Genomic DNA, 26,855 nt, shown 5'->3' on the forward strand with positions numbered 1-26,855 from the left:
CAGGAATTAAACTCAATTTGGATGAAACAATCTAGTTGAATAGGACATTTCCCTCCTTTAACTCTTTACAACCTAAAAAATCCAGCTTCAATAACCACCCCACAGTAAGTTCTTTCAACAGTGGCTCAAAGACAGATGTGATGGGCTCTGCAGTAGAAGAGAGAGCAGCTACAGTGGCTGATACTTTCCATCAGTTGGTTTGTATTTCAATTAGCCTATGTGTATTGGTCACTGAATCCATTTTCTACAAGAGCCTTCTGCGAATTTCAGGGGTGGGGGTTCCATCTTTTGCACTGGTGAATTATATCGAGCATTATTGTATCAAAATAATATTCAGAACTTTATGACACATGAGTGATGAAGTGCAGTGTTTTTCTTTTGATGTGTTTGCATGACAGTGTCTTTACTGAGTTTATTTTCTCCTACCAGAAAGAGGAGAAGGAGGATATGGATAGTTATCAGGTATCGTTTCTCCCATACGTTACATGGCATGAAGCACAGCATTGACCTCCACCAGCAACTGACTTGCAAATAGGCAATGGAGATGGAAAGTTTGGGTTTTAAAAGGCTACGGTGCCCCTCGTGCTTTTGAATTTACCATATTATACGATACTAATACTATCCTGGGGTGAATAACTATTGCAGGCTAAACATGTATGCTGAGTTCCGTGGAAACTCTGAGTGGTTCTCTTCATTTTGCATAGTGTCTGAAAGTTGTATTTGACTTATGCGACTTTATTTGACTTATGTCACACAGTTTAATTTATGTTAAGGTTTTTATGGGAATTGTTGTAAATGATTCGTACCAAACGCTAAGCACATTTTCAGTGTTTACAGTGTTAACAGCTGGTTAGGGTCCCTGTCAGATGAGGCGAGCATCATCCTAAGGTTTATAATTTCTTCTCATTCTGCGTGTCAGCTGGAATTGTAAGCTTTTGTGCTGCGCTCACTGCCTGTTCCTCCTCGATCGCCTGCTTGTCACCTTACCTTCAGAATGTAAAACCCTTCCTAATTTCCGGAAAAAACTAAGCTTTTTCTCAGCCCAATTCACACTTGGGTGTCCCATTTCACCAATGCAAGGTGAGAAGCAGAGTTCATGTATTTCCTCACGAAGCCTGAGGAAATCATTTGTTCTCCTCCTCTGCACCTCCTGGTGGTCAGACAGCAACACTGTCAATTATCAGAAACAGGTCACCGCTCACCCACTTAGTTATAATAATCCTTGCATTCGGTATGGTGCCGGGAGGATGTCTCGAAGTGCTTCACAAGATGTACTGTAAAGTGTTGCAAAGTGTATTAGTTAGGGAAACGCTTTCCTTTCTGTAGAAAAGGGGTTGTAATCAGAGGTTAGAAACGCTTGTAAATCTATTTTTGCTGCAAAGAGTTTGAATTGTCCAGGGTGGCGTAGACTGGAATTTGCTTTTATTCTCTGTTCCTGATGAAGTTGCAGAGAGCAAAAGTTGTTTCTCAAATGTTTCTTCTTAGAATAGATAGGAAAAAAACTTGCTCCATCTCCATTTCACCTATAAACACTAAAGCAGGGTTCGAAATACTACTTTGAGCAACAAAAAAGTCCAAGAGCTTCACAATAACTGAGCTTGAAAATGCCAGTGAAATCCAGCAGGACAAAGTGGTCACAATGGATAGTCGCTGTCCCTTGTAATTGACCGAGGCAAGAAAACCTGCACCCTTTAGTGACTTGGTGTGTTTCCACAGTGGATGTTTTGTTTGCTTATGTCTGTAAAGCATGAAACCATCCATTTGTACCATATTTTCAAACAAATTCCTATCGAAATAAAAGAAGAAACATGGATTTATTTAATCAGATTGATGGTGTAGAGCAAATTATATTTCCCATCATTGTGTGCAATACAGCATTATGACCACTTCTAATATCATGTTTAAATGTCCACACACATTACTGCACAAACCCCAGAAAGTAGTTACCATTAATGGTAAACATTGAGTATTTCGATTCCTGCAGTTTAGATGCATTTACTAACGTTCATGAGGGCTTTCAATATGCTACTTGCCACTGTGATATTGGGTATTAAAACTGCTTATGACTACCACTTGTTCCATGCTTATAGCACAAGTGCATGAAACCGCTGCATGGGTAATTCAAAGCAAGTGATCTGTCACTGGTCTGTATCTTAACCATTTCAAACATTTTACAGACCTCAGTCTGTACTTGTTTCAAATCCGCAGGTGAGTTAAAGGACAATCAGCACTGAAGCAAATGGTTTCAATGAAGAAGTGCTGCGATACAGACACGTACAGACTTAGTGAAAGACTTTTTGAAAATTGAAGGAAACGTTCCTCCAATTGTGTGTGTGTTTTAAAGAGTAATGAGCATGAGTTCAAAGTGGATTTGGAGAAGTGTGTTTATTGGATCCATTCTAATGATGGAGAGTACATAATACAATGGATCCATTAATATGTATGTTACAGCTGTAGACTGGACATCCTAGGATCTCAGTCCAAATTCCTTCCAAAGTTCGAAAATAAAACCATGACTGGGAAACAGAACAATAAGTGGTCCATTGTAATTAACAGTGCAAGCTCTCGAATAGCACGTGGTGAAACTATTTAGTGGTTCTTCTTTCAGTACATTTTCTCTTTTGATGAAATGGACACTTGCAATTGTAAATTGTCATTTATGCCTTCACCCTTGCAATTGCAATTGATCAGGAGGAAGATTTGAACGAGGTCCGAGAGAAATGGTCTGACGCATTGATGAAGCGTCGAGAATACTTAGATGAACAAATTCAGAAAGTCATAAAGAAACAAGGTATGCTTCAGTCCGTGCGCAGTGTGTGCTTGTTATGTAAAAAGATTTTCAGGTGTTGTGGAAGTAACTGCTGCAAAAGCATTTCAAACCCGTACAAGCTTTTAATGGCAGAAATTACGAATGGATACCCCAGCGACACTGAATTGCTCATGATTTTAGGCTTAAAACTTAAGAATTTGGGAAATTTCTTAAATTCGATAGTAATATAGAAATTCGATAGGAGTGGAGTCCTGTAGCCCAGTGGTTAAAGCAATTGCCTTGTGAGCGAGAGACCTGGGTTCAATTCCCAGCAGGGCAAAACCTTAGGCAAGTTTCCTTACTCCACACGCCTAATAATAATCCCGCAAGAAAAAAAACAATAATAAATTGATCATTTCAATCTACGACTATTCGTGGGACACTGCTGTGCGCAATTGGCTGCCGCGTTTCGCCCACAAATATACAGTCAATTCACTTTACAGTACATTCTGTGAAGTGCTTTGAGACGTCTAGAAGACATGAAAAGCGCTATATCAAATGCAAGGATTACTTATTATTACTAATATGGATGCCTGTTTCCACATTGTTTTTCCTAATCTATTAGAAATCAGCTTTCAAATCAAACTTAAATAATTTCCAAACTCTTACTCATTTTAAGGCAAATGAGCCCATGAGAAATGTTGAAATGTTTTGAAGCATCACAGCTGATGCCAACTCATAATCTTCCATGTAGAAAAAACCGAAGATGACGTAGAGCGGGAGGCACGGCTGGTGGAACAATGGGTCGGTCTGACCGAGGAGAGGAATGCTGTGCTTGTACCGGCTCCAAGCAGTGGAATCCCAGGAGCTCCTGCTGACTGGTTAGCAAAAAAAAACCGCTATCTTTTAATCTCTGTGTCAATCTCTCCACACAACACACCTGGGGAGAGTAAGCAGCTTGTTCAGGTGTTATGTCGCTCAACCATTGGGTGCGAGCACATCATTGGACTGAAATTCCTGTGAGCAGTAAGTGTAAGCATAGCAACATTCACAATGTTTGCTTCTGATGGGATATCCACACTGCAAATGCAAATTGTCACTGTCTCTGCTCGCAATGCTGAAAGAAATGTCATCCTTCCCCTCACCTCTTCCTTTCTCTCTAGCCCTCTTCTCATCTTCTCTTCCCATTACCAACCTTGATGCAATGTTTAATCCTTAGATTGCTAGCTGGTCTGTAGAAATTCAGCCACCCTGAGCTAACTGGTTTAAGCACGTTAAATATAATAGTAAGATCAGCATGTGAAGTCCTGTAGCATATTGGTTAGAGCGCTTGCCTTGCAAGCGAGAGGAGCTGGATTCGATTCCCAAGCAGGGAGAAATGTTTGGCAAGTTTCCTTACTCCACCCATCTCTGCTTGCCTAGCAGTAAGTAGGAACCCAGTTGTTGGTGAATTGGTGGATCACTTTTTTGGGGGTAACAATCCCTTCAAAAAAATAAATTAAATTTAAAAAATAATAATTTGGTCACTCAATCCACAATTGTTTGTGGGATACTGCTGTGTACATTTGGCTGCAGTTTTTCGCCAACAAAATATACAGTTTACAGTATATTCTGTGAAGGGTTTTAAGACGTCTTGAAAAGATGATGAGGCACTTTATCAAATGCAAGTATTATTATTTTATCAAATGCAAGGATTATTATTTATTATTTTGTAATATTAAGCTGAAACGACTAAGATGTTAAACGCAATTTAAAATGCAATATCATACTAATTTGATCATCCACACATTTAATTCTATCCTATTTCCTATTCTCTTACTCTTTGTTAATGTTATTCTTTTCTATCTCAGTTCTAACTGTGCTAACCTTTCTATGATTTTTTGTTCGACATTTGACTTTCTTCTCTGGTTCCTTGCTCCATGAGTACTATTTTTTGCCAGATTGAAAAGCACAAACTTATAGGCTTCACTTGAACACATATGCATCTACGGCGCATCATACAGCCCAGATGTGGAAATCTGTTCAAACCAGGAAGCGCATTGGGCAACTGGTGAATAGTGTTTGAAAGGGTATGGGGCTGCTGCACTTTAAAGAGAATATTTGAAAGCAAATCATTGTCCTTACTTATTTCATTTGGTACCTTTGACCACCCTCCCAACCCCTTGCCCTCCTCCCCTTCTGACCCCAACTCTCAGCTCAGGTCCAAAACCCCTGGTTGTTCAGCGCCCTGGGACATCTTTCCGATGTAAAGGGTGCTACACAAGTGTAATTTGTTGTTGTTGTTCATAAGTTGGGCCAGGGAATACATTGCTTGTTCCTGTCAAAAAATAGTATTCTTTAATATGTATGCTTTCTTTACTTTTTTCCTGTATCTTGCAGGATACCACTGCCAGGAATGGAAGCTCACTTTCCAGTACTCTTCCTTGATTTAAATGGTAAGGTACTTTAAAACCTGTTTACCAGAAATCTTGTATCATCTATGTCATGTCTGCCCTAGTCAAAACATGCAGATTATTTTTCTGTAAAACCCCACTTTCAATATTGCATGCTTTGGACGACTTTCATTGCAAACTGCTCCTTTGCTTGTGTGAGATTAGTATTGCTCTGATTCTGAATGAAGGTTAGGGACAAGAAAATCATCATTTTTGGTGGAATAATGAACAGTCAGTGGATGAAACAGGTCTGTATAGGTTTTTAGTTGCTTGGAGGTTTTAATGTATATTCAAAGCTTCATGAACTTATTGGTACTGAATCTCATGCATATCTAATTTATTTCACATATATATTTATCATCTGTAATAGAATGACTGGTTAAACTATATGCAGTACACAATGAGTTAAATGTAGACATGTACCAACAGATGTTACCATTTGAGTAGTATATATTGCTTTATTACCCCTATACATGGATCTTTAAACACTTTCATTTAATTGCACAGACTCCTTGCAAACTTGTGAGAAGAGGTAGCAACTGTTTGGCTTTAGGCCCTGAGAGCTCCTGTTACTGTCTCCAAAATAAACTCTTGAGGTTGGAACACCTCCAAAATGCATAGAGCGTATAGTCATTTGAACATGTTTACCACGACTTGTATTTATATAGCACCGTTCATGCAGGGTAATGTCTCTGTGTGCTTTACAAGAACAAGTAATTCTGCACACGAGTCAGAATTAATGTTTTATTTGTTTAGGGGAAGTGGAGAGAGGTTGAAGGGGGAATTTCCAGTGCATTTTACTGTTGAGGTCACAGGTTTGAAGGGATATGGGGACAGCGCGGGGCAGTGGATACTTGAATGAATACTTGATCTGAGAGTTGGCATAGACCCATAGGCCGAATGGCCTCCTTCTGCGCTATATCTATGATTGTAGGAGAGGAAAGAAATGTTATTGCATCTTTGAAGCAGTCATTTTTGAAATGAAGAAACATTTATTTTTCTTGCAAGTTTATTTTATTTCTCTTGTTACGAATCTTTTAGCCGATGATCTCAGTGCCAATGAGCAGCTCACAGGTCCCCACGCACCAGGAGTGAACTCGATCTTACCAAAGGAACATGGCAGCCAGTTCTTCTATTTGCCCATCATCAAGCACAGTGAGGAGGAGGTACACAAATCTCTACTTGTATTTCATACTTCTCTCACTGACTTTCAAGAGACCGTAAAAAGTCCCTTAAGCACACATTTAATAATAATGTTTGGTATAGTGTCTTTCATGTTGCGAGGATGTCCCAAAGCACTTCACAAGATTTTACTGTGGAGTGACTGTGTATTTGTAGGGAAACATGGCACTCCAATTGCATGCAGCAATGTTCCACAAATAGCCACAAAATTATTGATCTATTTTATCTGGGGGATTGTTGGCCAGGACACAGGGAGAAACTCCCTTCTCTTTTCGAATAGTAGCATGGAACCTGTAACATCCAACAACAACAACAACAAAATTACATTTATAGAGCGCCTTTCATGTCTGGAGGACGTCCCAAAGCGCTGAACTGTCAGGCGTCAGGGCCCGAGCTTGGGGGGGGGGGGTGTAGGGGTGAGGGGAGGCAGAGAGATGGGAGGGTGACCAAAGACACCATCAAAGAGAACATCCACTTGAACAGGCAGATGGGACCCCAGTTTAACATTTCATCCGAACGATGGCATCTTCGACAATACAGCACACCGCAAGCATCGCATTGAACTGTCAGCTTAGACTGTATAAGTGCAAGTCCCACCATGGTCTTGAATCCTCATTGCCTGACTTGGAGGCGAGACTGCTACTAAATGAGCCAGTTTGACACACAAGTGTATGTTTGCGTGATATTGGCTGATACAGTGAGGTCCACCTATTGTTGTTGCTTCTTGGTATTATCCAATTCCCAGTTGTGGTGTTAATGAATTCGTACTTTGTTGTCATTAGGAACCCTGTCATTAGTTGATTGTAAAATGGCTTTTCCGTGGGCAATAATCCCTTTAAAAAAATATTATTATAAATGGAGATTAACAACATATTTAGAGAAGTTTTCTCAAACTCTTATGTTTCCAACTGGCTGGAAAACTCCTTATTCTTTCCTTTACTCTCTTATTCACCCACAAAATATACAGTCAATTCTTGTTTCACCCCAAAAATAGTCAATTCACGTTACAGTATATTCTGTGAAGCACTTTGAGACATCTCAACGATATAAGGCGCTATATCAAATGCAAGGATTATTATTTCACTTCTGTTACTTTGTTAGACTGAAGTCCTGCCACTGCCCACTTCATGTCCTGAATCAGCAGGTTTGGCAAAAGACTAAGTTTGAGTTCCAGTGTAAATGATAAAGCTGTGAGCTTTGCTTTTAGAATTGTTTTATTGTAGATCTTCACTGGGAGAGAAAAGAATGCAAATACAAGATGGCCATTTTACATTTTTGTTTAAAATTTGTGGGGGGGAGGAGGCATGCCCTTTATATTTAGAATTGGAGGGTTCCAATTTTTTTTAAATGTTGACAGATAATATCAATTATCTTATCTCGATTTTATTCAGATTTGTTTAAATTTTAGTGATCGTATCGACTACACAAATGTACCCTCCTACTAACAGGATTTATCTTTTAGTGATGAATTTAAGAAGAAATTAAGACTCCCAATTAAACAACTCCAATAAATGGCTCCACTATTTTTCCCTCTTGCTGGGCTTCAGGTCTCGGCAGTTGCATCCTGGGACACCTCGGTCCACGATTCTGTGCATTTAAACAAAGTGACTCCGCAGAATGAGCGGGTTTATTTGATTGTAAAGAGTACAGTGCAGCTGAGCCACCCAGCTGCTGTGGAACTAGTACTACGCAAGCGAATTGCTGTCAATGTTTACAACAAGCAGGTAGGAAATTCTGATGTGCAACTTATTTTGGTTTCTCACCAAATGAAATGGATCATAACACTCTCAATCTGTCTTCCTATTTACATAGCCTTAACTTCATGGCGTTGTGGTGTTAACAATCAATATTTGACTCTTTTAAAAAAACTAGACTCAGAATAAGTTTACACATTAGCATTTGTTCACCGTATAGCAAGGCCAAGATTTGGCCATACCTCGCTTGTGGGCCTCACTTTAAGACTTTGCAGCTTGGGATTTGTGAATCTCCAGCTTTGAATTTTGCAGCAAATTTCACCAGGAACGAAGGAAACCCACTTGGTGACTAACCTTATCTTCACTACTTCATGGTGTCAGTTAACGAGCAATATTTGGAAGATTTTTTTTAATTCTTGAAGTCAATATTTGCCTAAGTTTTGAAAAAATATATACCCCAAATTATACCACTGTATGGTTTGTAATCCGAGCAAAAAAAAGACATGGTTTATTGATTTCTAGAAAAAATTAAAATTAGTCGAATATGATCATTAACATTACCACAAAGTCATGAAGTTAAGACTATGCAAATGGATACTTGCTAATGGTAAGACAGATGCAATGTAATTGAGACAACAGGTTAAAGTCAAAGTGTAAATGTAAAACTCAAACACAGTATAATTACAGTGAATACATTTGAACCCTGATGATAAGTATATTAGTATATTAGTCATTTCAACCCTGACTTTTTCCTTAATGAACCCTCAATGTGTTTTTGGAAAGAAACATGTTTTCACAGAATGAACTGGCGTTTTTGAGCGATGATCATTTTGGAAGTTTCAACAAACTCTGTTGAGGTGGTATTGAATTCCCTGTAGAAGCCTGCAGTGGAAAGGTTAAACTGGAATTAGACCATCTCTAATGAATGAATCTACTGTTATGGCTCTCAGTATTCTCTATTGGTGATATTTTTCCCTGTTACAAAACCAAGCGATTCATTCAAATTATCTTTCCGAAAACTTATTTTGCAGAGTTTTACGCAGAGTTTGAAACGACGAATGTCCTACAAAAACATTCTGCATTCCTGTGGCGTTACATATGAAATAGTCTCAAACATACCGAAGGTAAATCACTGCCATTCTTATCTCTGCGAAAGCTGAGGCTGTGAGCTAACAAATGCTTTGTAGGGAGAAGAGGTTAGGCCAATGTAGGGTATTGAAGCTGAAGAAGGGAAATTTTATTCAGTCAGTGGCTCATCTGACCATGTAGTGATTATTTCTAATGTTAAGTGACTGACATGTTAAGTGACTGGATTCACCTCCGCAAGGTTAGAGAACGCCTGTTTTACTAGTGTTCATAAGTGATTGAATACTTTTTAACCTTTTAAAAACTATATGGGTGTCACGATGACCTCTGGGGGGTGACGGACCATAAAACATCACAACTAAGTACACTGCAGGTGTGATTCAATGTTCAATTGTCGCACTGAAAAAAAATGTAAAATCTAGTAACATTTTATCAGGTGGGGATAAGTGGTGTAAATGTACACAGATTTATTGCAACGTTTTATTCTGATGAATCTGTGCACTCAAAACATGCAACATTGTCGATACCAGCATCTATATTATGCAGTTCCCAGGTGTGCTACACTCCCATTTGGAGTTCATAGTAAAGCTTTCTCTGTTCTGCCATACAAAATGTCTCAGTCCCAGTTACCAGAGAGGAACCTCCCCTACTATGCCCATGTGGTATTCCCAATTCCCACACCAGCTTTCCCATTGTCTGCCAAGTCCGATTCCCAATTGTGCACTCGACCCCCTCTTGTGATCTTGGGATGTGCGAGTTGTTGCTTTTTGTGCAAGGGGAGAGAAATATTAAGGGTGAAGATCTTACTCCGCTCCTCTGCAACCCCCTATCTCTCTGACCTCCTCTCTCCTCACAACAGTGCCCGTTGCCTTCGCTCCACTGAGACTTGCCTCCTCCTTGTCTCTGGAGTCCTCCGCTCCACCAGCAGCGGCCGTGCCTTCAGCCACTATGCCCCGAGGCTCTGGAACTCCCTTCCTCATTCCCTTCGCCTCGCCCCCTCTCTTTCCACTTTCAGGTCTTGGCTGAAGACCTTTCTTTTCGACCGTGCTTTTGGTCACCTTCCTCCCCCTCCTCCTAGCTCGTCCCCAGGATACATTACTGTGAAGTGCTCTGAGATGCCGTCCGACGTGGAGGGCGCTATATAAATCCAAGTTGCCATTGTTGTTGTTGGGTGCAGTGCATTGAAATCCACTCCCCGAGCAACTTTGTTTTGACTTCACAACTAGTTGTATGCAGCTGAGTTTCAGCTGTTTTGTAATCTTGACTCTTCAATTCAGGCCTCAGAAGAGCCTGAGGATCGAGAGACCCTGGCATTAATGGCAGCAAAGGGTGAAATCGACAGCTCGGGCAATGGAGAAACCTACATTGAGAAATATACCAGAGGAGTGTTGGAGGTGGAGAACATCCTGAGCCTGGAGCGCCTCCGTCAGGTCAGAGTCTGACCAGTTAAATCCAGTTAATCTTCACTGCGGCTAAATGTAGTTGTAATAGTGTTGTTGTAAAACTGAGTCATTGGATCACCCCATCTTATATCTCCCAATGGAAACTCAATTGCATGTCACTTCACGTAGCTGGCAGGGGCCCTGAGCTAAAATACCAGCCCCAGCCCGAACTGGAATGATAACCAATTGTAGCCAGTCTGCTGTTGCATCTGACTGAGCCCAGCCAATTCATCAAAGACTCGGAATTCACGTTGCAATCCTCTGGTTCGCAGGGCCGAGTACTGCACCAGTGGAGCCTTCACCCAGCAGATCATTAGCAGAATGACGTATCTAAAAAAAATCCAGGAATTGCAGTTATTTTGATAGATGTTACAGTACAATTGTATTTGTAGAATAGAATCATAGAATCTTACAGCACAGAGGAGGCCATTTGGCCCATCGTGCCTGTGCCGGCTGTTTGAAAGAGCTACCCAATTAGTTCCACTCCTCCACTTTTTCCTTGTAAATTTTCAAGTGTATATCCAATTCCCTTTTGAAAGTTATTATTGAATCTTATTTTTATGTTATTTTTATTTTAATTTCTTATACTGCCTTTCTTCCCCTGCCCTTAGGTTTTCAGCTAGTTTGACAATCTGTTGGACCTTTGTGTCCAAAGTGTTCAACATCCGTGGGCCTGTTGGAGGACTTTGTTTGGCAGCTGCTGATTTTGTTTTCCATCTTTCTGTCTTAGGCAGTCACAGTCAAAGAAGCACTTTCATCCAAAGGAAGGCATATGAAGAGGAGTATCAGCACACCTAACGTGCACCATGTAAGTACCAATTAATCTAAATCAGCTTCACAGTGCCTGCAGTGCACCATTCTGTGTAAATAATATCAATATTTGCGGCAGATTGTGGCGTCACAAAAACAGACAAATATTGACATTTACAGATTTTTATTTAATGTTGGCAAGCCGATGTGATTCTCATGGTGTCCCATTGGAATCCTCCAGGACTTCACACTGATTTTGGGGGTGATGGGAGTATTCTAGTGTAAAGCATGTTCAACTGTAATATCACTAGTTTTGTTTGAATACGCAGCTGTGGAAGTCCTCTTAAATCATAGGGCTCCAGTGTAAACTACTTTATTGAATGAACTGCAGCTTTTTTTCCCCAAACAAAGAGCAGGCTGTAAAAAAATATTTTTAAACTAAACTCCAGATTTAATTTTTTGGCATAGTTTTGAAGCAATTGTTCAAAAAAGGAAAGCAACTGTATAACAACAACTGTTTAGTTAGAATAGTGAGCCTTTTAGTGATAAATTAGTTTTCAAAGTTTTACTGTTTATTCTGCCGTCCCAGAATTTTATATCTGATTTTTGCAATTAGCTCATCCTTGAAAATGATCAAGTCTACTCTATTGCTGTTACTATTGTCTTGAGCCAGTACTTTTAGCAATAAGTGGCTAAAGATTCTCTACTTAAAGAACTGGTTCAAGATAATAGTACCTCCCAAATAAGAGCTGGCAGTAAATAGACCTGCTATTTTGCTGAATTGGGGATTTTAGTGACATAAGTTTCAGACTATAGAAAAATTAGCCCGAATAGTTAATTGCCCTCTTTACCGAGGTATGAAAACGATAAGATTCAACTGTGCTGGTGAAAGATGTAACTGGATATTGGATACAAATTTATTTTGATGGTCAATGCAAGCTCATTGAACCTAGGGTGAAAAACAATGTGTCAAACGTATAGCTGATTATCACTGGGGAGACAATGCAAAGAACAAGACCAAATTCAGAACTCTTGGTTTGTTTAGATGGTTTTCTGGTCAAGACTTGTTCATTGGGATCCAGTTATCTTTTTTCTTGATGTGGGTTTGCTGGAATTGGAATGTGCAGATGAATGTTAATGCCTTGATTTCAGTGCCCTTTCATATATATTTTACATATATATTTTACATATATATATTTTACATATATTATATATCATCATAGAATCATACAGCACAAAAAGAGGCCATTTGGCCCATCGAGTCTGTGCCGGCTCTTTGAAAAGAGCAATGTAATGTCAATCCCACTCCCCAGCCCTTTCCCTATAACACTGCAAACCCGTCTTCCTCAAATACCGATCCACCGCGTTTTTAAAAGTTGTTATCGAATCGGCCTCCACCACACTTTCAGGCAATGCATTCCCGATACGAGCAATTCACTGCATGAAAAAATGTCTTCTCACCTTCCCTCTGCTTCTTTTAGAAACTGTTTTAAATCTGTGACCTCGAGTCACCGACACACCCACCAGTGAAAACAGTTTTTCCCTTTCTAACCTATCAAATCCCCTCATGATTTTGAAAACCTCTATTAAGTCTCCTTGTAACCTTCTTTGCTCCTATCTATTTCCTTCTCACTATTTGGTGGTCTATAGTATACTCCTACCAGCGTAACGGCTCCTTTTTTGTTCCTTAACTCTAACCAGATAGACTTTGTTTTGGGGCCCTCCAGCACCTCGACCCTTTCCATGGCTATAACCATATCCTTGATTAAAATTGCCACACCCCCTCCTTTTTTTCCTTCTCTATCCCTCCTGAATACATTATAGCCAGGAATATTCAGCTCCCATTCCTGTCCTTGTTTGAGTCAAGTCTGTTACTGCTACTACATCATATCTCCCTATGACCACTTGAGCCTGCAGCTCACCAATCTTGTTTGCTAAACTCCGTGCATTTAGGCACATGCACTCCAAGACCGACTTGACCTGCTCTGCACGCCCCCCACCCTGTTTTATTTCTCTATTTTCTTGCCCTTTGTTTTTTGCATTCCCTTTCCCCCTCAAAACTAGTTTAAACCCTCCCCTACAGCATTAGTTAGCCTGTCTGCAAGGACATTCGCCCCAGCCCTGTTTAGATGCAACCCATCCATATGGTACAGGTCCCACCTGCCCTAGGACTGGTCCCAATGATCCAGAAACCTGAAGCCCTTTTTTCTGGACCATTTCTCCAGCCAAGCATTCATTGCTTGATCCTGCCATTAAGGTATTTATTTGCCCGAGGCACAGGGAGCAATCCAGAGATCACCACCTTGGATGTTTTATTCTTTAGTTTGTTCCCCAGCTTTTGATATTCACCCTGCAGCATCTCAGCCCTTTATTTTTTACCAATATCATGGATCCCAACATGGACCACCACTTCTGGATGTTCCCCTTTCCCCTGAAGAATTTTATCCACCCGCGATGTCCCCCTGGTTCTGCTGTTGAAAATGACGTCACACCAACGTCACTTTTTTTTTTTTCCATAGCTCTGACAGTTCCCAGCTTACCTCAGCCGCTCCTTTTATGCTGCTCGCTAGGCCCAGGCTCCTCCTCCACTCTGTCCTGACTCCTCTCCCCGAATATATACTTATATGCCTGTGTTACTCAGCCCAATGACTCCATGCTGGTCTTGGGGAGCTTGATACATGCAGGAACCAGAACCAGCTGCTTTAACTTTCAACTTCTCATGTTTTCACCATGATCTGACTGGGATTTGATCTAAACAAAAGCCTTCTGACCACAAATGCTAGTCAAGTTTCCGTCTTTAGGTGCATTCCAAAAAATATGGTGTCATGAGTTGTTTGTACATATCATACAGGCACAACCATCAAAAGGTAAACAACCAACTATGAACGTATGTTTTTGATTTGCACAACCCATGTATTGGATGTCTCTTTCTGCAGCAACAAAATCATCTTTTTTTAAATTGAACTCCAAAGGTCTCCCACTCACCAAGTGTGACACATGAGTTACAGCAAACTGCCTACGCTTTCCGCTTATTGCAAAACATGCCAATGTGGTCATGTTGCATGGGTTTGGTACATAATGCTTGTTGTGCATAGAACAGTGATAACATTGTCATAGAGTATTTTCAAGTGCTTGGTTATAGCTTTTCATGTTTTCTGTTTCTATTAGAAAACAAACAGCAATCATTTGCTCTCCTTTCAAGTTTTATTTCTCAGGTTGTGTCAACCACGTGTAAAGCATGTGCACAGAGATAATTCCACGTGTGTTTAATTATGCAATTAGCAACCAATACAGAAATATTGGGAGACACGGAAATCCTGTTTGTTGGTTGATTATATAATATTATACACATTTGTATTCAGTTTGCACATGGCTAGCCCAAGCTGGAAAATACACCTTCTGTCTTCCTCTCTGCTGAACTACAGCAACAGATACCTCTCTGCTCTTTATTGTATTTGGTTTTTCAAACGCATGAATGTTGTATCAAAATCTTTAAAACATACAATGTTTTAATGTTGTTCTTCCTAAAGACTTTGTTTAAAGTCTAGCATCCATCGCACGTTTCACTTTGATGCACAGAATGGGAATTAAAAAGTGGCATCACATGGTGTGTTCGTAGTTCAGATCTGGGCTCAATTATGTGGAAATCATTGTTTCGGGCTTAGACCTGAGGAGTGGTTTGGTAAGAGAGCAGAAATGAAAAGGGGGAAAGACTGACTGGGATCAAGTGCAGAAACCTTCGGTAGCTGGGTTCTACACCAGCCCAGACACCTTGGATTAAAGTCTCCTCTGACTGTTAGCTATCACAGGCTTGCACATTCATTCACAAGGCCATGGGATTGAAGGACAAAACTATCTTGAATTCAGAGAGGCTGCAGAGTATCACATGGGACAGTATCAAGTGCTCTCCTGATCTTTTGGATAAAGTGCAGGCCAGGTGGAATAGAAGCAGCTTTTCCCTGAACTCTACAGTGCTGTACCTGACCTGGAGTCACCGAGTGCTACCATTAGATGCTTGAAATAAGGAGCAGTCCATTTCCCAATACTAACACCCCTGGTCTTAACTAGAAACAATTACCTTGGGCTTTGTACAGTAAAAATAATGAAAGCTTTCATAGCTCTGAGTGAGCAGTTAAGTATGTGATTTATTACCCACTGACAAGACTGCAGTTAAAGAAAAGAGCAATTAAGCCGTGTCCTTATAAGATGACTGCTTTTCAGCCCATGCCTATAATGCAAAGAAATGCTTTTAATTTAGGAATAGGCTTTAATTTTTTATATTTCTTAACCTATTTCTTATGAAATGTGCAATTATTGAATTTGTAAAAAGTCTGCCTATTTTTAGTAATTCGATATCTTATGAAAAATTGATAATTACACATTTATTAAGAAATTTATTCAGAAACACCACAAATTAGACACCTTTGTCTATCTACAGGGTGAATCAAAAGTCCTTACTCATAGATCTACGAGATATTCAAAATGCATGTCATGCAGACGTTTAAACCTATCAACTCGGTGCAAAAATTTCACAAACACAATGAAAGGCATCTCCTGTAATCACTGTACACTCTCTATGAATTTTGCCTTAAAAAAAATTAATTATTAAAAACTCTTGAATAAGGACTTCCGATTCACCCTGAATAAACACATGCACGTGTAAGCAGTTAACAGTATTTAGCAGAGAGATCAATAGCTGTGGTTGGTAGCTTGGTCCTGTGTAAAATAAAAGTAGGGATGGAAGCTTACAGTATAGGAGTCCATTCAGCCCTTCATGTCTGTGCTGGGCAGTGAGGGGAGGGTGAAGCAGTTAGGAATAGCCTTCATTTGGAAACTTGAGGGAAACCAGCAGGACCTATCATCAATTGTTGTCAACATCAGTTACAGCACAGAGCAAACGGTTGGTTATTGTAGCTTGAAAACCCAGGCTGTCGTGTACAGTTATCCTGGCTGATAAAGTAGTTGAATGCTTTACTCGTGTCTGTCCCTCAGAGAAAGAAGCTTGCTGAGCCAGTGGAGGCAAGCAGACACTTAACTGAGGTCCATTGGATGCCATCAATAATTGACAGCCAATCCACTTCTAAGCAGTCGTTTCCAGAGACCAGCTGTCAATTAGACGCTTTATCATTGACTCCATGCACCACAATGATCCCATACAATCAGTTAATGAGTGTGCCAGTGTTCACTGGAGCCCCAGGCTGCAGACTTGATGTCGAAGACTGGATAAAGGATATGCAGTGGTTGCTGGACACTAGTTCAATGTCTGCAACGCTCCAATTTGCGACTGTCGTGCACCGTCTCGGGGGCAGAGCAAAGAAATTGGTTCGTGATTTGCCACAAAAGGAGCAAAGTCCTGAGAGGGCTTTTGAGAGACTCCGAGCAGAATACATGGGCTCTGAACTACCACTGGATCCCATGACTGAGTTTTATGAAAAATTTAAGCAGCCAAGGGAAATGAAAACCTCATATGCTGTGCATTCGGTATTAAGGACTTTTAAAGCGAGAGTGAACAGGAAGCGTTCGCCAGCACACAAGGATTTCAAACTGACTTCGCATTTGATGAGTGGTGTGCCTGAGTATGATGTCAATCAGAAACCTCCATCTGTAAAATCAAGGCTGATGGTATGCAGGACTCAGCCAACAAAGACAGGACAACCAGCATGTGAAAGCCAAGTGTCGTCAAGCCGGAATAAAGAGCCACTGGAACTAGCAAATCAGTGCCAGACTATTCTGCACATGCAGAATAGTCATAAATGCTTACAAGATGTGCCTGAGCTAGCTGAGGTTGAACCCTGTTCAGTAGGAGACCCTTCGTTAAGTGAGCTGACTCTCTTAGTAAAAGAACTTGCTCTGAAGCAGAAGGATCAATTTGAAAAACTGGAGAAGCTGCAATTTATGATGGGTTTTGTCGAAAATCCAGCTCCACCTCCTGTACCTCGTCCTTCCAGGAGTGGCACCAAATGCAAAGAAAAATTGGACAAGAGACCCACGCGACCACACAGATGTGAAGGGCTGCACATCTGTCGCCTCTGCGGAAAGGAAGGCCACATGGCCAAAGAATGCAAGTCAAAGAGGGAGCTTTCTATCGGGGATGAAAAGAAATCATTCCTGTCCAGTTTTCACCATTGAGACAAGTAAAATTTATATCCGGGGAGAAGTGTAAAAAGGCAAATCCCCATCAAGCAAAATTCACTGATGAACAGTACAGACATGTTCCAAAATCACAAGCACAGACTAACAGCTTTCATATGTCTATAGTTTTCTGCAATACACAGCAGACTCGACAGGAAGGACTTCAATGAATTGTGTAGTGCTGCTTCTTAATCTTCAGTATACTCAGATTCTTGAACCACATCTACCAACTGATAAAATGGGTTGGTCGAGTTGAGGACCTCTTGGAGGTAGAGTGGGGTGAAACTGTGAAGGGAATTAAAGGTGAGAACAAGAATCTTGAACTTGATCTTTTGGGGGATGAGGAGGCAAAAATAATCCACATAATCCTTGCATTTGATAAAGCGCCTGATCATGTCTTTGAGATGTCTCAAAGCGCTTCACAGAATTTACTGTAAAGTGAAACAAAAACAGAGAGCTGGGAAAACTCAGCAGGTCCGGCAGCATTATGGAGAAAGGAAAGTGAGCCAACATTTCGGGTCCACGATCCTTCGTCAGAGACTTTGGTCATGTGGACTTCCTTGGGTGCTGACGAAGGCTTGTGCACCCGAAACGTTGACTCACTTTCCTTTCTCCATAGATCCTGCCTGACCTGAGTTTTCCCAACTCTTTGTTTTTGTTTCAGATTCCAGCATCTGCAGTATTTTGTGTTTTGATATTGTAAAGTGAATTGACTGTATATTTTGTGGGAGAAAAGTGGCAGCCAATTGCGCATAGCGGTGTCCCACAAACAGTTGTGGATTGAGTGAGCAAATTATTATTATTTTCAATGAAGCCAATAATAATAATTTGGTACTCAATCCACGGCTGTTTGTGGGACACTGCTGTTTGCAATAGGCTGCCCAGTTTTACCCACAAAGTATGCAGAATTCACTTTACAGTATATTCTGTAAAATGAATTCTACAGAACTCCGCTTTGAGATGTCTCAACGATTTGATAAGCGGTTATATCAAAATCCACGTATTATATATAAGATTACCCAGACCTCTGCAGCCCACAAGGTTACATAGAGGTGGCTATCACCCCCATTCTCATTCGGCTTCATTGACTCCCCAGCCTCCAACTCATCAAGTTCAAATCCTTGTTATCACCTTAAATCGCTCCGTGGTCTCACCCCAGCCTATCACCGTAAACCCCTCAAACCTTACCGAAACTAGCCACTCCCTTCACTTAGCGAGCATTGGCCTACTTCATGTCCCCTGTCCTAGCTGTCGAACCATCGGGCTTTCAGGCTATCGGCCCCCTCTCTCTGGAACTCCATCCCAGAGTCCCTTTGACTCGCTCCCTCCCTCACCTCATTCAAGGTCATTTTCAAGAACTGACTCTTTGATCACACTTTTGGTCATCTTTTCCCTCCCTTCACTCAGCTCGGGTGTCAAACCAGTATTGTTAAACTCATTGGGATGCCCTTTGGACTAGAAAGGTGCTATATAAATGTAAAATTACCTGGTAATGAGTACTGTAAATTTCCTCAGGTTTCTATCAGAAATAGCCAGAATAGTTAACCCATTCATGGGATGAGCAGGTAAAATGTGTCTCACTACTGCATTGTAGTGACTTCTCAGTTGTCTGGTCATACATTTGGTAGTAATCCACTGAGGAAGAGAAGTGGAAGTTTGACTGGTGCAAATTGCATAATGACAAATGGCAAACCTGCTTAGTGTGTAGTGTAGTGAAAATTGCTGAGGCAAAAATATCAGAAGAAATTAAATCTAGTATGAAATCAAGGCACAGGTACTATTGTGATGTAAACGTAAGGGCAATTGAATATTCATGATTTGCAAGATGCCCCTATATTGTTTCTCAATTCTCAGGAAATGTATTTATTACACTGGATATTCTGGTGCACTGATGGGAAATCATGTGGACAGCATTGAGTTTTGTAATTTGCCCCTAAGGTGGATAGATATTTGTTAGGTCAGGGTATCAAGGGGCAAATGTGGGTAATTGGAGTTGAGATGCAGATTAGGCATGATCGTACAGTATGGCAGAACAGGCTTGAAGGGCTGAATGGCTGACTCCTGTTCCCATGTCCCCATACCCCAAAATGAGTGCATTTGGGTGCACTAACCAAAGAATCAGCAGTAAACCTTGCAACCTCAGTGCTGCAGCCTGGACAGCCGGAGTAGTACTCTCCTCACCAATGCCTCGGAGGCTATTTAAGACACTGAGGGATTTAATTAATAACTCAAATTGGTCTACAAATAAGTGACCCAAAGAGAATTTGAAATGTTGCACAAGCAGTAGGAATTCTTGGTGTCGTCTAAATCTGGATTCGATCGAGAGAGGATTTTATTTGCTGGAAGTCTATTCTAATTCACTTACAGGGACATGCTTTTCTGAAAGCTGCACCTTTTTCCAGCATTCCATTTGCTAAAACGGCTAATCCAGTACGATCACCAATGATAATGAAATTAGTGATTATGTGACAATCCTCCAGCCTTCAAAGGGTCTTTCTGAGAGATGCTGAAATAGTTCATGTGCAAATGAAAGCCAATAACAGGTGGCTGACATTCAGAAAGTTCTGTCAGATGTATGAAGTCGTTGGCATCTCCTGGTGGAGGACTGCAACATTCCAGCCCTGGTCAAAATACACTGAACACTTCATTAGCCCAATAATTGGGAACCATGTCAACCTATCAAAAGGGAAGGTTACATAAAGACTGTGGCTAATTTACAACTCAATAGGACTGCAGCCCACAACCCTTATGTGCAATTCTATTCAGCGTTAAGCAAGTGTCCCAGGGTATCAGAGCAACAACTTAAAACGTGGCAGGAATGTAAGAGAGGTTGGGACAAAAGTCTGACCATTTATATAGAGAAATGGGAATATATTCAAAGCAATACAAATCAGCAAGTGGATAAAAATTCATTGGGTCATGTTTTGGCACACTATATTGACTGCCTTACCAAATGGAATCTTATTTTGAGTTTGCCTTTGACCTTAGTTCAGTCTGTTAGTGAGTATGCTGTATGATAATGTTAGTAGCATTTTAAGATGTTCTGATTTGTTCACTGGTTCATATAATACGTTTCTGCCATGTATCGGGATAAACTGAGGAAGTGACTGAAGTGTGAAACTGACTGCAAACAATGGATGTGTTTAAATATAGAATCCATTTGACCAACTCAAGGCAATGAAATAAAGAATTTACAATTGCAGAGTGCCTTATCACATCAACCCATCTTAGAGCGGTAATTATTGTCAAGTGGATTGACTGTTAATATTAATTAGCAGTCAATTGTGGAGTTCTGCAGCTTAGTGGTTAGAGTACTCACCTCGCAAGTGAGAGGACCTGGGTTGATTCCCGGCAGGGCAAAATATTGGGCAAGTTTCCTTACTCCACACGTCTCTGTTTACCTAACAATAAGTAGGAATCCGGTGGATCGCTTTTCTGGGGGTAATAATCCTTTCGAAGCAATAATAATTTGTTTACTCAATCCACAGCTATTTGTGGGATCCTACTGTGTGCAATTGGCTGTCGTGTTTCACCAACAAAATATACAGTCAATTCACTTTACAGGTTATTCTATTGAAGTGTTTTGAAATGTCTAGAAGACATGATAAGGCATTATATCAAATGCAAGGATTATTATTATATAATGTAGGCAAACACAGCAGCCATTTGCAATAAGAAGGTCCCACAAACCTCCATGAGGTGAAAAAGAGCGATTCTTTGTATTTTGTTGTTGGGATGCCATGGGATCTTTAGAGTCCACAAGAACTGGAAGAGTGAAATTCAGTTTAATATCCAAAAGATTATACCTCTAATAAGACACATTCACTCGTAGTATTACATTGACTCGAGTCAGTGTGGACTGTGATCTTAAGTTCTAATATGGGGATTGAACCCACAATTTTCTGATCTGGAGCTGAGCATCGCCAACTTAGCCAAGGTGCAGCGTGACATCAATGTCCAGGTCCCATATGTATGCTGAACAATGGGAAGCACACTGTGTACAGAACAACAACAACAAAATTACCTTTGTAATGTGCATTTCACATCGGGTGCTGAACAGTCAGGAGTCAGGATCCGAGCATGTGGGGGCAGGGTTGGGATGAGGGAAGGCAGAGGGGGTAGGAGAGCGGCTGAAGGCATGGTCGAAAAGGAGGATTTTGAGTCTGCCTTGAAGGAGGCAAAGGGAGGGAGCAAGGCAAAAGGAATGTGGACGGAGTTCCAAAGGGTGAGGGGCAGAAAGGCTGAAAGCCCGGCCGCCAATGGTAGGGTCGGTCGGGCGGGAGACATGGAGCAGGCTGGAGCCTGCTGAACAGAGGGAGGTGACAGGTTGATAGGGGGTCAGAGAGGCAGGAGAGGGCAAGGCCGTGGATGACCTTGAAAGTGAGGACGAGGATTTTGAATTCTATCCACTGAGGGATGGGGAGCCAGTGGAGCCAGGTGGGGGTGATGAGGTCATGGAGCCAGGTGCAGGAGAAGACATGAGCTGAGTTCTGGATAATCTGCAGCTTGTGAAGGGAAGAGTTGGGGAGGCCGACAAGGAGAGAGTTTCCATAGTCGACCCGTGAGGTGACGAATGCGTGTATGAGAGTTTCAACAACCTGAGGGGTGAGGCATTGGTGGAGTCAGGCAATGTTGTGGAGGTGGGGGAAGGCAGAGAGGGTCATGGCATGGATATGGGGAGAAAGGGTAGTTGAGGGTTGAATAAGACGCTCAGGTTCCTGACTGGCTTGGTGAGGTGGTGTGTGCATCCCTGGATGGTGTTGCTGCCATTGCCTGAAGGGCAGAGGCGCTGATGCAAGCCAATCGGGAGAGCCTCGGTCTTGCTGACATTCAGCTGTAGAAAGTTGGCTCTCATCCAGAACTTGATGTCTGACAGACAGTCTGTCAGGACATCAGTGGTCCTGGAATTGAGGGTGGAGGCAGAGAGATAGAGTTGAATGTCATCCGCATACATGTGGAAGTTGACCCTATGTCTGCGGATGATGTCACCAAGAGGGAGCATATAGAAGAGGAGGGGACTGAGGACAGAGCCCTGAGGAACACCGCACAAGACTGTTTGAGGGCTGGAAGCGAAACCGTTGGTGGAGACAAATAGGAGACGGTATGAGAGATAAGACCTGAATCTTTCAAGGACCATTCCAAGTACAGAAATAAGAATGAGTGGAAGATGCTGATACCCTCTACCTGAAATTTCTGATCTGGAACAGCCTCAACTTTTCCATTGTTTGCTGCTGCATATGTTTAAACCCAGAAGACATCTGATGCCATGGCACAGATTACTTCAATTTTGTTGGAAATACCTAATCATTGCAATCTTCTCAAGACAAACAATCTATATTTTAAATGAAAATCCATCCAACATTACTCCAACCTTCTTCACAGCATGCCCTACCAAGTTGCTTAGCCGGTCACTTGGTGAGGAACGCTTTTCCTCTCTACTACCAACCCCCACCACTGCCTTCACAGTTTTCTACGGAAATGTTTTTGTCCCAGTTCATGAAAATGGTTAATTAAAGGAACAGAAGAAATTGAGAACAGACATCAGCTGGAAGTAAAGTGAGACAAATTTGAGTGTGCAGACCTCAATCTTGGGGTGTTTGCTGTGAAAGGTATGGAAGGCAATACCTAACATCAGCATGTGTGCATGTACATTACAATAGAAAATTAGCAGAGACAGCGGAAGCCCAAAAGTCTCATGCTCTCAAGCTTCAGACCATTTTCTTAAAAGATTTAGGATTGTTAAGAATTTTGGCAAGTTCTTAAATTCAGCCTTTTTTTTAAGAACTGTGGAAAATTGTCTTCTAAATCGAGACTGAATCTAGGAATTTTCTAAAATTATGTACGCTTAAATTTTTAAATCAATGGCTCTCAGGCTAAGACTTTGAGAGTTTTGGGACAGATGGTACGAAAGAGCAGGCAGTTCCTATTTTCCAGTGATTTGACATAATTAGTATTGCTCAAGGATGGTTTTCTTTAATTAATGGCTGACATCATTTAGTCTCATTGCTCTGCAGGGAAAGGCAACATGTGGGCATTAGGTAACCAATAATGGTTAAAGAGGAAATGAGGAAGAGGATAGTCAGAACAATCTGTGATATGTAGGTTGATTACTGAAACCATCAGAACAGTGTGAGGTAGTAGTAAAGAGAGCACATGGGACCATGGGGTTTATAGTACTCCGAGATGTTGTCCTACATGAATGGTGCGATATAAATGCCAGTTTTTGTATGTATGGATAAATAGATAACACACAAGTCCAGCCCCACTTGGAGTACTGAGGTCAATTATTGTCGCTATATTACAGAAGGGACATTTTTGGACGGGTGGGATGCAGTGAAAGATAACCAGATTGATGTCTGGAATTAGACATTTGAGTTACAAGAACATACTTCATAATCTGGGAGTGTTCACAGAGCATTGCAGGAGGGAAATCTCACTGAAGTTTTCAAAATCCTAAAGGGCAGCAGTAAAGTCATGATGGATATGTTTAACATAGTGGCAAATTTTACGATAAAGGGACACAAGCTTAGAAGAGAGAAGATGAACGGACAGTTCAGACTTTCAATACTTGCACAGAGATTGGCGAATATCCATCCACTGGATTGAGGACTATCCAGGGAGGCAGAGAAGCCAGATTGTATCAGGAATGAGGGAATTATATCGTGAAAGAAATCGCTTAACTTTTAAAAGAATTATTGCATGTTTCTTTTTTACCTTGTGACTGGCCAGATTTATATTCCTAAATGCAAAATAATTTTGAAGCCTTGATGAGGTTAACAAATAGGTTAATGGTGAGGAAGGCAAGGCAATGTGGAAGCAGTGCTCTCTCTCTCTTTGTGACACACGTTCTGCTTCTTTCCTTCTCAAGTTAGCTCCACTTACTCTGCTATTCACACTCCATTATTAATAATAATAACAAGCGCTCGGTGACGCTACCAGTGTGAGTGGTGCTACATAAGTGCAAGTCGTTGTTTTTGCAATAATCATTATTATTCCAAAACACGAAAATTTTCATGCATAGGTGGCATGGTTTGGATGCTCTTTAATGTGGTGATGGGTTTACTCGTGTCGGATACCCAGCTGACCAAATAAATTACTCTCCCCTATACCCTTGTACAAATCAAAATCTTTTTCTCTCTTTTCTTTCTGACTCTTTCTGACTTAGTACAATGGAAGCAAATAGTGTGTATTATATTTGTTCTTAAACTGTTGTTCGTAAACAAAATCTGAAATTAAGTTGTGTTAGACTAATCAGACAAATCTGTTGCACACGCCTCTTTGAGGCTCTGAAGTGTACAGTGTATTTCTTTAAAAAAGACTATGAAGATTATATGAAATTTAAGCACGAGTCCACTGATTAGCTAGGCACACATTCACAGTGCTGAACTTGTGTGAAAGAGTCCATCCGAGATCACAACTCTTTTCTAACCCATGCAGTACAAGTAACAATTTTGTGTGTGGGTTTTTGTGAACTATATCTAACTCTGTATGCAAATGCACATCAATTGTGAAAACTAGTGGAAACTACAATATAATATGTTCACAATGGTACTGCTGCACCTTGCATCGAGGCAGGTTATGAATTAAACACACTGTCTCTACAATCATTAATCTCACCTCTTGGTTTGTCTTTCTCTTCCTGTAGGTCTCCAATAGCCGATTAGATGTCTCTGGATATGAGGATGAAGAGTACAGGGTTTGTTTTTATTAACTTTTTGTAAATATTAATGGGTCATTGTTTCTGCATTCACTGTGCATTCACTCTATTCGTGCTTCAAATAGCTTATCGGCAGGTTGAAAGATTAAATGGCTGACTTCTGGGTCAGGAGATCATCTGATAACAGCAACAAAGCTTGCATTTATAGTCCTCTTCACACAAGTAGCACTTGATGTCATTTTCTGCATGCTGCATGAAGCACTGATGGAACCAACACATATAATTTGGATTATTTGGGAATGTTGAAGCCTTGACAAAGTTGACAAATAGGGGATCAAATGTCGGGGACCATACCCCAATCCAAGTAGAAACAAAAAAATTACATTTGTAAAGCGCCTTTCATGTCAGGAGGACGTCCCAAGGCACTGGACAGACAGAGTTATGGACCCGAGCTGGGGGTCAGGGTAGGGAAGGGGGAGGGCGGCGGGGAAGCAGGGAGATCAAAAGCACGGTTGAGTGCGGGAGAGGACACGAGCTGCAGAGGTCTGGATGATATGCAGTCTGTGGAGAGAGGAGTTGGGGAGGCTGACAAGCAGTGAGTTTGCAGAGTCGAACCTTGATGTAATGAAGGTGTGTATGAGGGTTTTAGTGGAAACAGACCCACTTATCATGAAATAATAATAATAATCCTTGCATTTCATATAGAGCCTTATCACATCTTTGAGACGTATCAAAGCATTTCACAGAATATACTGTAAAGTGAATTGACTGTATATTTTGTATATTTTGTTATAATGGGTTCCACTATATCTGTAAGATCTTATCTGAGATGTCTCTTAAAGCCTTAAAAGCCCAATCTTTAACACTGGTAATCTGATTTGTTGTAAACTTTGTCAAATTAACGAACCGACTTCTTTGGAGAGGGTTGACGGATTGATTCATCTTTCTATGTCATTTGGAGATTACTTCAGTGTCTGTTGTACCAGATTGTGTGCTCAGGTCATCACAAGACATTTTTGTTACAAGACATGTTTAATAATTCATGCCTAGTTTTGCAAACGTGGTCTAAAAACAGCTTTGCTTTATCTCTCTGGTCCTCCTAGGGTCGTTCGGAAAGTCATCATGACATTTCTGACTGCCTGTCTAACTCTCAGGACTGTTCCTGGTATGCAACCCTACCGAAAGATTCCCCGCGCCGAGTGAAAGATACTGCAGGTAATTGTCAAGCTGTGTAGCTCTGTTTTGTGTGGAAAAGATTGTGACACGGTTACATTTTAAGAGGTCTTTTATAGGTCAAATGTTTCTATAAGTATGCAACATTGGAGCTCCACTGATGGCTGAGTGAGTGCAGTATTTGGTCTAAGATTAGACTATCAAGATCAGTAAATTAGAGGTTTAAACCTCAATCTGACTTGATTGATCTCAACCAGGGTAACAAAGGGACACTGCAATTGGCTTCAGTAACCTTATGTTAAGGAAGGGAAAAACCTTATGTGTATATAAATAATATTCCCAAAATGTATATCCAGAGACCTTGGCTGGAAAGTACACACATGGACATTGTATAAGGACAGTATCAGGTTGTGGTGCTGCCTGTAGCTCTTTCAGGAGGAGAGAATTGGAATGGGTGAGGGGCAATAAGTACATTTGTCACAACAAAAAACATGTTGTTCGGCAATGAATTGGTGGAGGTGGTGCCATTTGTTGCTCTGATAGTCTTCTCCTTATTGT

The 26,855-nt window shown here is 41.0% G+C and overlaps 1 protein-coding gene across 4 annotated transcripts in view; it reads left to right on the forward strand.

Moving 5' to 3' along the window:
- The window catches only part of kif13a (kinesin family member 13A), a 154,967-nt gene that overhangs the window by 116,471 nt on the left and 11,641 nt on the right, over positions 1 to 26,855 (forward strand). For 2 of the 4 annotated variants that reach the window (XM_042332228.1, XM_042332230.1), the window contains exons 26-36: positions 430 to 462; positions 2,692 to 2,791; positions 3,504 to 3,630; positions 5,129 to 5,184; positions 6,223 to 6,347; positions 7,911 to 8,087; positions 9,089 to 9,181; positions 10,421 to 10,573; positions 11,316 to 11,393; positions 25,113 to 25,163; positions 26,228 to 26,339. In XM_042332228.1, the coding sequence (XP_042188162.1) occupies positions 430 to 462; positions 2,692 to 2,791; positions 3,504 to 3,630; positions 5,129 to 5,184; positions 6,223 to 6,347; positions 7,911 to 8,087; positions 9,089 to 9,181; positions 10,421 to 10,573; positions 11,316 to 11,393; positions 25,113 to 25,163; positions 26,228 to 26,339 (1,105 nt within the window). The remainder of the gene's footprint in view (positions 1 to 429; positions 463 to 2,691; positions 2,792 to 3,503; positions 3,631 to 5,128; positions 5,185 to 6,222; positions 6,348 to 7,910; positions 8,088 to 9,088; positions 9,182 to 10,420; positions 10,574 to 11,315; positions 11,394 to 25,112; positions 25,164 to 26,227; positions 26,340 to 26,855) is intronic. The other 2 variants (XM_042332229.1, XM_042332231.1) reach the window with 1 other exon arrangement.

This window comes from Callorhinchus milii, unplaced genomic scaffold, assembly GCF_018977255.1.
Source record: "Callorhinchus milii isolate IMCB2004 unplaced genomic scaffold, IMCB_Cmil_1.0 Scaffold2, whole genome shotgun sequence".
In the NCBI taxonomy this organism is placed as follows: domain Eukaryota; kingdom Metazoa; phylum Chordata; class Chondrichthyes; order Chimaeriformes; family Callorhinchidae; genus Callorhinchus; species Callorhinchus milii.